Raw genomic sequence first — 15,206 nt, forward strand, 5'->3', positions numbered from 1 at the left:
GAAGCTTCATAGTGTGTACACTGCTGCAGAATGAATGACTCAATCTGGAAATTTCTGTCTCGTTCCAGCTTTGGAGAACTGTCTTCTTCCACAGACATTCTGTAAATATTGTTTCCTCCACTGTTAATCACATCTGCTGAAACATCATCTGCAGGTGCTTTCCTTCATATCTCAAATGCCAACAAATGAAATGTGTTTTCCACCAAACACTTTGTCTCCCTCATTCCTGTTTCTCTAACCAAATTTCCATAATACATATTTTCAGCTTGAACACATTTACTAATTACTTTATTTAATTAAGCATATTCTGTCTGCCTGAAAGTTGCATTCTCTTTCACAGCCACCTCTCAGTCCACTTGTGATATCCCCCTTTTCCCAATTCAATAAAGTTGTTCACACCAGCAGCATCTTTTGTTATCTGTTTAAGCATCTTCTTTAAGTACTTGCCTCTCTCACTGATGTCTGAACAATTTTCATTTTTTAATATGCTGAACATGGTGTTTAATTTGATTTACTATATCTCCATATTCTTAAATTACCCCTCATGACACATATTTCCTATGTCCCGCCTGGTGAGTATCCATTTTTACTCTACGTCTTAACAGTCCACAGTCAGTAGAAACTCGAAATATTTCAACTAGTCCAGCAATTCAGACACAAAAGAAATATTTTACGCAACCTGGCTAGAAACAGAGCTGATCCTTCGAAGCACGTCACAACTGATAGAGGGGGATTAGTGAAGCTATTAAAGGAAACGTTAGGGGAGTATTTTCGTTTGGTCAAACTAACAGACTGCCAGTACCTACTTACTTCAAGGTCAAACTGCAAAACATTTAGTTCAGATGTGGAAAATGCCAAATACTTTATGAATCACAATCTACATATGTGTTCCACGTAATAAGAGGAAGCAAAGTTTAATTTTGGTCTGATGGTACTCCCTCAAAGGAGGTTGCAAAAACATGGAAACTGATACGGAAAACTTAATAGCAACTTGTGCATCCACATGAAAGAGTATGCATGGAGCCTACAAAAATGTTCAATCAGATCTTTTGACAGATGTATCGTGACACACTCATAAGTTTTGATCATATTTAATTTCAATGGAGGGATCAAAGCCTTCCATTCAGCATCTCACAGATTCATCTATTGTTGAAACTGAAGACAGCAGACAGAAATATTAAGTTCTGCTTTTAAAAATTTATTCACACATGAGGATAATACCATATAAATGATTGACCACCATAAAGACTCACACATGAGCATTATCAATATAAGCAAGCCTGATATTTAAAAGCAATTAAGACTATTAAAACAAATCAAGCACCACACCCTGACAATATTCCAGTACAGAATTAACCCCTTTTCTAGCTCATATTTATAGAGAATCTCTTTTGTGGCAATGGGAAAAAAAGTGCAAATGACTCCTGGTTATGAAAAGGGTAAAAGATCAGATGCACATAATTACATACCATGTATCTGTTGCAAGGCCCTAGGGCATATACTAAGCTTATAAAATTCTTTATTCATAAATGATATCTTGCAAACAGAAAATGCAGTGGATAGGTAAATCCCTTCTTCCCAGATTTCCGAAAGGTGTTAAGAAAATGTACTGTATCACCGAATACTAACCGAGATACACTCATATAGAGTAGCTATGCAGATATAATTGTTCTTCTCATGGCATAACAACTTTATGTGGGTCTTAGTCTATTCAACTAAGTTCCACCATTCTGCCCTCTCCAGTGCATTTCTCAACTGTTCTCTGACTCAGAAATTTTGTATCTTCTTCCACATTGTCTACCCACTACTTTTCTGGTTTAAACCTGTCTTCTCCCAGTTGGCCTCTATTCAAAGACCTTTCTAGTCATTCTTCCAGTATCAATCCTAAGCACTGTAGGAGTGACTCCTGGTTTGCATCAGGCTAATCTTATGATGTTAACTTCTTGTATGAGGTGGCCCAACTCAACATTCTTTCTAGATTCCCAGGAACCATTGCTATCCTGAACTACCCCACTAATCTTGCAGAACTCTGTATTCAAATATCCTGAGCTGCTGCTTATCAGTATTCTTTATTGTCAATGTTTTACATCCATTAGGTTACAACTGGTCAGGACCCTACATATTTGCAATTTAAAGTGTTTATGTAATAACCTGCATTTCGACAGCTGACATCCCTTTCACAACAAAAAAATCCCTACCATACTGCATGGCCACCTGTGGATGGTGTGCCTCAGTAACAAGAACTCCCTCACATAGTACGCTGTGGGTCTCATCCAGCCCTTAAGAGACAGGAACTATGGCCCAGACCTAGTCTGCAAACACATCTCCTGTGCCATTTCCCCTCGCACCCCCAAGAACCAGCTACAAAGGAATGCCCCCTTCTATTACCCAGTACCACTCTGCACAGGAACGACTGGACCACATCTTTCGCCAGGGCTTTGATTACCCATCATCATGCCCTGAAATGATGGACATCCTATCTGAGATCCTTCCCACTGAAATGGTGTTCCACCATCCAAACCCCCCAACATCCTAGTCCATCCCTACACCACTCCCAACCCCAAACCCTTGCCACAAGGACATATCCCTGTGGAAGACCCAGGTGCAAGACTGCCCAATCCACCCACCCAACGTTTCTTATTCCAACTGTCACAGGGTTATCCTACCCCATTAGGGGCAATGCCATGAATGGCCCCCGCCAAACTGTGGCCAAGAGCAAAGTAAACCACCCTTTGGCACAACATGCAGCTGAACGTAACTTCTACATCTACATCAATACTCTGCAACTCACATTTAAGTGCCTGGCAGAGGGTTCATCGAACCACCTTCACAATTCTCTATTATCCTAATCTCGTATAGCGCGTGGAGAGAACGAACACCTGTCTTTCTGTATGAGCTCTGATTTCCCTTATTTCATCACGGTGATCATTTCTCCCTATGTAGACCAGTGCCAACAAAATATTTTTGCATTTTTGCAAGTTGGTGATTGGAATTTCGTGAGAAGATTCCGCTGCAACGAAAAACACCTTTGTTTTAATGATTTCCATCCCAAATCCTGTATCGTTTCAGTAGTTGCAGAAATGTACAAAATAATAATAATAATAATAATAATAATAATAATAATATCAGACCGATGAATATTACACTAACAGGATTCAGTATGTTATACCTATGCAGAATGTTGAAAAAATGAAAGTAATGATGAGTGTGCCCCAAAGAAACATAACAGAGCCTCTAATGTTTTCAATATGTGTAAACAATTTACCAGGCAGGGCCAGCAACACAGTGCAATTGTTCATTAATGATGCCGTAATCTACAGGAAAGTATTGTTGATGGGCGATGATAAGGAAATGCAAAATGATTTGGACAAAATTTCCAATTCCAGAAGTCCAACATATCCTCCAATCTCTGCTTAAGGCCTTAGGCCCTTTCCAGATCCTCTCCCCTGAATAAATTTCCCGCCTCAGCCCTATTACACCCTGCACACCCACCATCTACATGCTCCACAAAATCCACAAACTCAACAACCCTTGCCACTCCATTGCAATTTGTTATTATGCACCCACTGAAAAAAATTTTGACCCTCATTAACCAACACCTCCAACTAACTGCCCAAAATACAGCCTCCCATGTCAAACATACCAAACACTTCCTTCACCGACTTTTCACCATTGCCAACCCCTTACCTCCTGGATCCCTGCCTGACACTGTTGACGCCAACATCCCTCATACCTACAGTTTTGCTGTAATTGCACACTACTACTCCCAACATCCTTCAGACTCTAAACCACCTAGCTTATTCCTCATACACCTTAATAACTTTAACACACAAGGAAACCTTCCTAGCCTCCCAACACCCCTAACCCCTGGTCTGGTTCCGGTTCATTGATGATATATTCATGATCTGTACTCAGGGCCAAGACACCCTCTCCTCATTACAACTTCAACACCTTCTGTCCCATCTGCTTTACCTGGTCCTAAGCCCAGCGTGTCACCTTCCTGGACATTGACCTTATCCTCTGTAATGGCTCCATCTGCACCTCTGTCCACATTAAAGTCACCAACCACTTTCCAACTCCAGGAACCACATGTTCCTGCTATTTCTTCATTTTCTTTGTGAAAATGACAGAAACATTAAAAACAACCCCAATTTGCCTAACTTTCAAACAGAACATGTTCGATTCCTGTATTGTTTGTAGTAAATCACTGCAAATTCAAGCGGGGCATACCCTACTACAGTTTAGTAAAGCAGTGGTGCAGTTCTTATGGAGGAGGAAACAATACAGTTGAATACACCAGGATAAGGTAAAGGAAACTTACCATGGTAAATTCTAAAATATCATTCTGAACAACCACATTATCTCTGTGAGAAAAATCACATGCAATGCACTTAATCTGAATAGAACACAGAGTACCATAACTTGAGGTACAAAAACGTTTTATTCTTACCGATTTGGTCATTGCAGTCACCACCATCCATTCTTAATATGTATGGTATCACACTATCAATTTGAACACTACCTATTAAACCAGCGAAAAATAGTTCTTCCACAACTTTAGGCTGTAGAGCTCGAAGAGGCGGAAGTCTGAGTAATAACCGCGGAAACCTATCACTATCTTCTGGAAATGTTTGCGTTACATATGTACGGAGTTCTCTAAAAGCTTTTTCTTGAAATTTCTCTACCTGACGTCGAGTGTGAAGACCAGGCTGATCTGAAAACAAAGCAATACAATGATTTAAATCAATGTGCCCAATGAAGGCTATGTATACTCTAAACTTCCATTACACAGTATTTCCATAATATTTCGTTATGATTAATATTGCATAAACAACACACACACACACACACACACAGCAACACTTAAAGTTTATTAACACAAACTCACTCACTCTCTCTCTCTCTCTCTCTCTCTCTCTCTCTCTCTCTCTCTCTCTCTCTCTGTGTGTGTGTGTGTGTGTGTGTGTGTGTGTGTGTGGTGGGAGGGGGGGGGGGGGGGGAGGAGGGAGAAAGCCTAATGACAAACATCTCGTCTTAAGTGCCTCTAATTGGCTGAAAACAACAATGAGGACATATTAAGATGATTATGACAAAGTACGATGATTAGTGACGAGTACGAAGTCAAAAGTAACAAAATGACTAAATGCTTTAACTTTATGGCTGGCGTGAAACGAGATGGTGTGCACTCTCCAGTTCTGTTTAACTTAATACTGCACAGCACAATACACAAGAGAGAGAAAGAGAAAGAGAGAGAGAGAGAGAGAGAGAGAGAGAGAGAGAGAGAGAGAGAAGGAGTACAATAGTGATGAAAACCAGTCATCTGTCCATACGAAGACAATACTGCAACTGTCACAAGAGACAAACTCTCGTGGAGAAATAAATGAAGCAATGGAAGCAAAAGGGGCAAAAACTGGACTTCCTGTAAATTAAAATAGGTCACAACAAATGATAATGTCCAATTCAAAGGCCATAAGACTACCACATGACCTGAAAACCTCTAACAAATGTTTCAAAGCTATCAGTTGCTTCATTTATCTAGGTATCCTTTCAACAAGGAATAATAATATGAAATAACATATTAGAAAAAGGCTAAAAAAGAAAAACCAGCCTATTCTGAGAACGTATAGATATTTAAGCACTGTCTAATTGCAAAATCAAAACATATGAAAACATACTATTACACTGTGTGGCCAGTTGTGCAATCTCAACAGTGTCACTACAGTGCCAGCAAGCACCGATACCTGTAAGCAACAGGTGTCGACCCATCAGTTGTGAGCAGGTATTGTTAAGCAGTGGACATGTGACTGTAGTATGTCACTGTTGTTATGTTACACACTGCAATGGAGCAACCTCTCTCAATCAAGAACATGCTCCAGAATGTTTTAAAGGTGAGAAGACTATGTGAAAAGTTTGTCTCGCATACCCTGACTCCCAAACAAAAACAACAATGCATGGACACCTGCCATGATTGATCGAAGTGAAAGATGTGGACAATTATTTTTTGGAAAAATATCATTACAGGTGACAAGAGTTAGCGTTATCAACTACAAACCTATTATGAAATTACGAAGTGCAGAAATTCATACGAAGGGTCAACGCTTTGACAACGTAAACTACATTTGTTTCACTATGACAGTGAGTTGAACAACATCCTGAAGGACTTTTCTGACTGTTTCACATGATTTTATGAACGTTCTGTGCACTGTCCTTAAGTGGGGAGAGGCTATGTAGAACACCTTAAAGCATTAAAACCTGCATTTCAACTTTTCTCTCTTTTCATTCATCCAGTCTCTAAGTTTTATGGACTCACAGGGTATGACATAACCACAAATTACAGCAACTTATACAAGGAAAAGATATAGTCAATTTCTCGAATATCAGACAATCCACTGTTTACGACATAATTAGAGGACGGCAGATGGCAGGATGCCCAACAGAAAAATGAAAGAAAGATTGCATTCTACCAGAAGAAAGAGCCAATTAAGAGCAAGATAGATGTACAATGTGTTGGAAGGCCTAGCAAAATGGAGGTCTGAGGATGAAGGATTCAATTGGTGAACAGAACAGTGTGGATGCAGACTTTTGACGAGGCCAAGGGCCATCAAAGGCTGTAATGCAAGAAGAACAAGAAGAAGAAGACCATGTTATGGTAAAATGATAAACATTTTGGCCAGTATGGCAAGTGACTTATCAGACTACATAATACTCAATAGCAGCAAAAACACTGGTTCATCACTTTACAACATGATGCAGTTACAAATCAGAAGAATTTTATGGAATCCTTGTTACTGTTCTCTTACTCTTTTAACAGTTCACAACTCTACACAGATGCAAAGTGGTCAGAAACTTTCCCATGTTCTCAATTAATTGTTCTGGATGGATAGCCGACCCAGTACTTCAATAAGGCTACAACTCAATTTTCAAATGAGTTATCTAAGCACAACTCACAGCCCAAATTATAGTTTAAACCTACTGACACTTCTCTCCTGTCAGTTTAAGTTCAAAGATGCTCTTCTGTTGCACTAACAACCTTAAGATTAAGTGTTGCCCAAGAAAAGCAGGATTGGAGTGAATCCCACTCTCAAACATAATTTTATGGTTTAAGAAATTAGTTTATCATGCGCATTCAGCTGCAGAGGAAAGTTTTATTCTAGAAATAATCATTAAGCTCCAAATAAAACATTTTCCATCAACAAATTTCTCTAAAGTGTGTTAGTTCATCAAATTAGCAAGACAGCATCTGAAAGGTAGGGGAGATGTATTTGCAGGGTTAAGGAAAAAATGAAAGATTAAGACTATAATACACAAAGCCATTACAGACAGGATATAAGCTCACAAGGGGACCATCAGACCTATTAATCACGGATTTTGATGAGTCTTAGGTACGTTGTAGAAGGAGCTGTCCTGAGTACCTGAGTAGCAGTCGCTTGTGCCCGAGAAAATCAAAGTTGTAGTTTTATGCATACCTCCCCTACATCCATACAGTTACTAATGTTTTGACCGAGTGAACAGAGCACAGTGGACAAGGTTCATGGCTACCATGCTGCCAGTACTGGTTCAAATGTTGCCTGTGTACTTACTTTTTTTCAGTTTCGTAAAGAGTATCATTAAACTGCATATTTCACGCAAAATTATTCAAAAATAGTCATTTCTGCCATAGCAATTTGATTAATGAACCAATCATTACACCAAACTTTCTACAAATATGTATTCAGTAACAAAGTGTTAACAAGAATTCCAGATACATACAAAAGTACTTATCTCTGAGTTTGAACTGTTGCAATTAATACCAATCACATTAGCTGCCAGATCAACCAATGTACAACAGATCTCTTGCGGAACAAGCAGCAAAAACCATCACTGCGCAGAAAAAAGCTTTGAACAGGACTAGTCAGTCCTGTGTTGCCCACAGGGAGCCATTGAACCAGTACTGCCAGTGTGCTAGCCATGAACCTCAGGCAATGCACTATGCTCGCTTCGTCAAAACAAGAGTAAGATTACGGGTATAGGAGGTCCACATAAAACTTCAAGATCAATTTTCTCAGCAACTAGGGCCTGTCACATGAAAAGCCACTAGCCCAGTACTCTGGACAGGTCACACTACAACATACCAAAGACTCATTAAAATCTGTTATTAACAGTTCTGGTGGTCCCCTTCTGATATAGAGCAAGGATGAGGAAGGGAGCTGTTCCAACAGATCTCTTAACAAATTTAAGAAAAAACCACAGCACAAGTACATCTGAGTAAGTGGATGAGGGCTGAATCTCTGTTCCTTCCATATGTCCATAATGAAATTTTGAGCTGAACTGTGTTGAATACTCTGACAAATTAATTAGTGAAGTGTTGCCCATAAAAGGCATATATCTGAATCCGAGTTCCATACAGTTTTAATCTGCTGAACTGTATATCTTCCCCGCACTATATCTGTTGTTTTACTGTGTGGTGTATGGAGTAGGGGGAGGGTGGCAATGTGTACAGAACAATACCTCAACCTCGTAAATAGTGACAACATTTCACCTCGTAAATAATGACAACATTTCGGAAATTTACAAATAATAACCACTTTATAAGTTTTAATCTGGATAGAGTTTTCACTAACCATCTGTCTTGATGTAATCTGGCCTGACAGTTCACAGTACTGCTTCTCTCTATTGTGTGTCATGAGCAAAGGGAAATGTCCTCAGCCCAAGCAACAGTTGCACTGATATGAATGAAGTTTTGCTTTTGTCGCGTGAGTACATGCTGTGCAATAATGTAAAAGTCAGGGGTCAACTTCATCCATGCAAGAGATTGTTGTTTCTTTTTTTTATGGTTTTTACAAGTGGTATTTTGTACAAGTTTCATTTGAACGGTTAAAGTGGAATACTGGGCTATCACAAAATTATTTTGTTTTTTATAGTTATTTGCCAAAGGTAATTGATCCTAAGCTGTTGGGTATTATGTAAGAAGTCTACTCCGTCATGTCTGACACATAAAAAGGGGTTGATGAATTTTCATGTGGCTACAGTGAATGATGCTACAAAACTGTAACCACAGCCAAAAACTTAAAGAAGGTGCAACATATGCAACTGGTTGATTGGTGATGGAATGATTATCTTGAAAATGGTACAACAATAGCAGCAAAACAGTTTCCAAGTGTTCTACACACATTAAAAAAAAGTTTTGCACCACCCGGTTCCCAGAACTCCTGAAGATAGATGCTGACTATGGATATTGTTTCACAGACACAGTCCCTTTGACTGTTATGTCACTAAATCCACCCAAATATGTAAACAACCATACATGAGCAGTGCCTATTAGACGGAGGTGGACTGACAGCCGATCAGTTCCAGTCATCCCACCAGGGAGGAGGTACACAGCTCATGTTGTCTGTAGTTCAACCATGCCTAAATGGTCAATACCGCAGTTCGATTGCATCCGCATTGTTATTTTGTGCCAGGAAGGGCTCTCAACAAGGGAAGTGTCCAGGCGTCTCAGAGTGAACCAAAGCGATGTTGTTCGGACATGCAGGAGATACAGAGAGACAGGAACTGTCGATGACATGCCTCCCTCAGGCCTCCCAAGTGCTACTGCTGCAGTGGATGATCGCTACCTACAGATTATGGCTTGGAGGAACCCTGACAGCAAATGGCATTATGTTGAATAATGTTTTTTATGCAGCCACAGGACATCGTGTTACAACTCAAAATATGTGCAATAGGTTGCATGATGCGCAACTTCACTCCCGACGTCCATGACAAGACCAATCTTTGCATCCACAACACCATGCAGTGCGGTACAGGTGGACCAAACAACATGCCGAATGGAATGCTCAGGATTGGTATCATGTTCTCTTCACCGATGAGTATTGCATATGCCTTCAACCAGACAATCATTGGAGACGTATTTGGAGGCAACCCGGTCAGGCTGAATGCCTTGGACACCCTGCAACAAGGTGGAGGTACCTTGCTGTTTTGGGGTGACATTATGTGGTGCCGATGTATGCTGCTGGTGGTCCTGGGAAAGTGCCGTAATGGCTGTACAATACATGAATGACATCCTCTGACTGATAGTGCAACCACATCGGCAGCATATTGGTGAGGCGTTCGTCTTCATGGACGACAATTCACAGGCCCATTGTGCACATCTTGTGAATGACTTCCTTCAGGACGACGACATCGCTCCACTAGAGTGACCAGCATGTTCTTCAGACACGACCCCTACTGAGCATGCCTGAGACAGATTGAAAAGGGCTGTTTATGGATGACGCGACCCACCAACAACTCTGAGGGATGTATGCCGAATTGTTGTTGAGGAGTGGGACAATCTGGACCAACAGTGCCTTGATTAACTTGTGGATAGTATGCTACAATGAATACACGCCTGCATCAATGCAAGAGGACATGCTACAGGTATTAGAGGTACCTGTGTGTATAGCAAACTGGACCACCACCTCTGAAGGTCTCGCTGTATGGTGGTACAACATGCAATGTGTAGTTTTCATGAGCTATAAAAAGGGCAGAAATGATGTTTATGTTGATCTCGATTCCAATTTTCTGTACAGGTTCTAGAACTCTCGGAACCAAGGTGATGCAAAACTTTCCTGGATGTGTGTGTATCAACTAGATTAAAAAATACAAATATATGACAAGGTAAAAAAAAAATTACCTGTCTTATGCGAGGGCATTGCATCTGCCTACATATATGCTATGGAAGTGAGAAAACGAAAGGATCTTAAGTATTTTTGGATTATCAACCCTATCAGGTGCCTACTGATTGCCACCAGTTTCCATGTTTGATGTTAGAAGTGTAATGTAGAGGTTATGGGAACTGCACATGGGGTGCCGTTTGTAGACAAGTGTGAACTCACTTCAGAGATGGAATTTACTGACTGAAAGAAGTTGAATCCCAACAGGGGCCAGGCCACACCAAAAAATAATTAATAATTAACACCACGGGCACCCCCCCCCACTGCGCGCGCACAGAGAAAGAGATGGGGGGGGGGGAGCAGACGGCGGGCGGGGGGGGGGGGCAGACGACGGGCGGATGGGGGGGGGGGGGCAGACGACGGGCGGATGGGGGGGGGGCAGACGACGGGCGGATGGGGGGGGGGGCAGACGACGGGCGGATGGGGGGGGCAGACGACGGGCGGGGGGGGGGGCAGAGGACGGACGGGGGGGGGGCAGAGGACGGACGGGGGGGGGGGGGCAGAGGACGGACGGGGGGGCAGAGGACGGACGGGGGGGCAGGAAGGGAGAGGGGGAGGGGAGGGGAGGGTAGAGGAGGGATGGGAAAGAGGGAAGAGAGGAGAGAGGGAAGAGTGGAGAGGGAAGAGAGGAGAGAGGGAAGAGTGGAGAGAGGGAAGAGTGGGGAGAGAGGGGAGAGAGGGGAGAGAGGGGAGCGAGGGGAGAGAGGGGAGAGAGGAGAGAGGGGAGAGAGAGGAGAGAGAGGAGAGAGAGGAGAGAGAGGAGAGAGGGGAGAGAGGGGAGAGAGGGGAGAGAGGGGAGAGAGGAGAGGGGAGAGGGGGTGGAGAGGGGGGAGAGGGGGGAGAGGGGAGAGAGGGGAGAGAGGGGAGAGGCGAGAGGGAAGAGAGGCAGGAGAGGAGAGAGGGAAGAGAGGCAGGAGAGGGGGAGGGAAGAGAGGCAGGAGAGGGGGAGGGAAGAGAGGCAGGAGAGGGGGAGGGAAGAGAGGCAGGAGAGGGGGAGGGAAGAGAGGCAGGAGAGGGGGAGGGAAGAGAGGCAGGAGAGGGGGAGGGAAGAGAGGCAGGAGAGGGGGAGGGAAGAGAGGCAGGAGAGGGGGAGGGAAGAGAGGCAGGAGAGGGGGAGGGAAGAGAGGCAGGAGAGGGGGAGGGAAGAGAGGCAGGAGAGGGGGAGGGAAGAGAGGCAGGAGAGGGGGAGGGAAGAGAGGCAGGAGAGGGGGAGGGAAGAGAGGCAGGAGAGGGGGAGGGAAGAGAGGCAGGAGAGGGGGAGGGAAGAGAGGCAGGAGAGGGGGAGGGAAGAGAGGCAGGAGAGGGGGAGGGAAGAGAGGCAGGAGAGGGGGAGGGAAGAGAGGCAGGAGAGGGGGAGGGAAGAGAGGCAGGAGAGGGGGGATGGGGGAGAGGGGGGATGGGGGAGAGGGGGGATGGGGGAGAGGGGGGATGGGGGAGAGGGGGGATGGGGGAGAGGGGGGATGGGGGAGAGGGGGGATTGGGGAGAGGGGGGATTGGGGAGAGGGGGGATTGGGGAGAGGGGGGATTGGGGAGAGGGGGGATTGGGGAGAGGGGGGATGGGGGAGAGGGGGGATGGGGGAGAGGGGGGATGGGGGAGAGGGGGGATGGGGGAGAGGGGGGATGGGGGAGAGGGGGGATGGGGGAGAGGGGGGATGGGGGAGAGGGGGGATGGGGGAGAGGGGGATTGGGGAGAGGGGGGATGGGGGAGAGGGGGGATGGGGGAGAGGGGGGATGGGGGAGAGGGGGGATGGGGGAGAGGGGGGATGGGGGAGAGGGGGGATGAGGGAGAGGGGGGAATGGGGATGGGGGAGAGGGGGGATTGGGGGGAGATGGGGAGGGGGAGAGGGGGGAGGTAGGAGAGGGGCGGAGAGGGTGGAGAGGGGAATGAATGATGCTATAATTACGAAGGTCCGTCAAACGGAAATGAGACGTGTGGAAAGACAGTAAACTGTTTATCATTGCAAAAGTAATCACCATAACTGTTAATACATTTTATGTCACTGAGAGACAAGACTGAGAGACAAGACAGTCCATACTTTCCTGTAAAACTGTTTGTGGTTGTCTATGGAACCCCAATTCTACCCCAGCAAGCACCTCTACAACTGAAGCAAATCGGCCACAAATGTCTGTCTTCATGGCTTAAGAAATATGGAAATCAGATTGGGAGAGATTGGGACTCTGTGGAGATTGTGTAAGGGCTTCCCAGAGGAACTTCTGCAGCATAATCTAAACAACATTTGCAACATGTGGGCTGGCCCAGAGCAAACTTTTTTCCATGAAGGTACCGACCGTCTTGTCTCACAGTGGGATAAATGTATTAACAGTTATGGTAATTACTTCTGAACTAATAAACAGATTACTTACTCTTTTTCCATCTGCCTTGTTTTTATTTGACACCTTAAACTTATACAAATGGGCTATCTAAGAGTGGTACTGAGTCTACATCAATTTGTGTGCAAGTACACAATGCCAAGTGTCAAAATTTTCTTTATGAAGAATCTTGAGCTACTATTCAGATTTGATTTCATATTGCATTCATGCAAATACCATATCTGATAGTGTGTAATCAATAAGAATTTTAAAAAATTACAACTAATGATTATAAAATCCTCAACAAACACTGTCACTTCGTCAACCAGGAACTTGCAATTACAGTATTAAGGAGTCATTCCACTATCAAATTAAAAAAAATTTAAAAAAAATTAAAAAAATAAAAAATAATAACAATAGAAAGAAATGGTAACTATTCCACAGACCTAGTGAGAGACAGAAAAAGCTTTGTGATGTCTGCAAAAGCCTACAACTTTATTTGGTGGTTCAGTTAAGCAAATATCAACATTCTACATGCAATAATGGAAATAAAATAGTCGGAGCAAAAATAAACTTCTCTTATGAGAATTAAAGAAATCTACTATGAAAACTGCATTTTCATCTTAAATTATTGAAAAGTTGAACTGTATAAATCATACTTACCAGCACTGAAAAGTGTAATCGCTTTCAAGTAAGCATATTCATGCTCATCAATCTGCAGCCTATTCATAGAATTCACATATTCCTGCAACTTACATATGTGATCCGTCACCTGTAAGACACCAAACTTATGAAAACACCACATAGTTCTATGTTTTAATTTCATATGCTCTCATATGAAGGAATGTTAAGATGCCAACCTTAGTAAACATTATAACTTCCAAATTTCAACTTACTTGTTTCACATGTCGTGCAGATATGCTTTCTTGTGTTACAGAAGTTTGAAGATGACCAATAATTGATGAAAGGATGGAAGAAAGTGAGAGCACCTCAGAGCACTGAGCAAGTCCAAGAGTAAAAAGCTCAGCCCAACATGCACGTAGTAAAGCAACATGTGTATCTGAACTGAAAAATGCACAGACACATTTAGGGTGATGCTCTGTGTACGTCTTGATGCATAGAAACTAATTTCCTTACAACAATGCGCAAAAAAATATTGCTAAAGGCAAGATGAAAATAAGCACAATAATATTTTTACAGCAAGCATATATAGTGTTAACTGCAGCTCATGCACAATAAAAAGTTTTATATGCGTGCACAAGCTATTGGCATCACATTTTTATAGTTGCATATAGCCGTACAAAATTAACTAATGGTAAGGGTCCCTCTGAATCATTTGGAAACGTAAGAGACGTACAGAGCAAAAGTTAAACTGGAGGTGTAAATATAGAAAGTAAACTACCCTCCCCTCAATACACCTTTCCTACTTGCTTCCTGCAACTCCTTTTCATGCCATACACTCCAACAGTCACAAGTTTCAAACCTTTGGCCGCACGGCCTGTGCATGCCTAGCCGAAACAGACAAACTAAAGCCATCAAACAACACAGTCTTGACATGTGTGTATAGCGCATTACAAGATGCTCACATGAGCATGACACTATTACCAAAATCAGCAGATAGTACATTGCAATAGAGATTTTCAGCCAGACACAAACAATGGGTTCTTTTAACATTTTGTAAGGCTGAAAAATCGTACATCATGAAAATGTTTCAAAATACTGTAGTGAAAGAGCAGCCATAGCTCCATTCTGGAGGTCTTCCATGTTGGTGTATTCTTGTGTGAATTAGGAGGTATACTGTAGCAAATGACACTACTATCACTCACCTGTTAAATTATAATTATTGCAGTTTTGATTACGTGAAAATTTAAGCAACCATTAGGTATGCAAGTGGATTCTAACCCCCCCACAACGAACACTGACAAATAAGCCAGTGCAGATACTGTATGCCACTGGCTGTTCTGTCTTGTACTGATAAAATTTTGGAGGCGATAGAAAAGGGGAAGATGGCAAAGGGAGAATAGCAAGGGAAAAGTGTTTATAACTTTGGAGAGGAGAAGGAAAAAAAATATAACAGTTAACATAACTTATTTTTGTTTAACTATCCTGTGCAAAGAACTAAATGTACCCAACAAACTGGGTACCTGAAGAGTCATATGTATCAGTCACACTTGCTTCGAATTCAGTTTCCTTTGCTGACTTCCTTCA

General features: G+C 42.8%; 1 protein-coding gene across 1 annotated transcript in view; it reads right to left on the bottom strand.

Moving 5' to 3' along the window:
• Positions 1-15,206, bottom strand: part of LOC124554719 (orphan steroid hormone receptor 2-like) — a 120,578-nt gene that overhangs the window by 17,392 nt on the left and 87,980 nt on the right. The window contains exons 8-10 of the mRNA XM_047128365.1: positions 13,895-14,063; positions 13,662-13,770; positions 4,451-4,714 (exon numbers count right to left, since the gene is read on the bottom strand). Of these exons, the coding sequence (XP_046984321.1) occupies positions 4,451-4,714; positions 13,662-13,770; positions 13,895-14,063 (542 nt within the window). The remainder of the gene's footprint in view (positions 1-4,450; positions 4,715-13,661; positions 13,771-13,894; positions 14,064-15,206) is intronic.

The sequence above is a fragment of the Schistocerca americana genome, chromosome X, assembly GCF_021461395.2.
Source record: "Schistocerca americana isolate TAMUIC-IGC-003095 chromosome X, iqSchAmer2.1, whole genome shotgun sequence".
Lineage (NCBI taxonomy): Eukaryota > Metazoa > Arthropoda > Insecta > Orthoptera > Acrididae > Schistocerca > Schistocerca americana.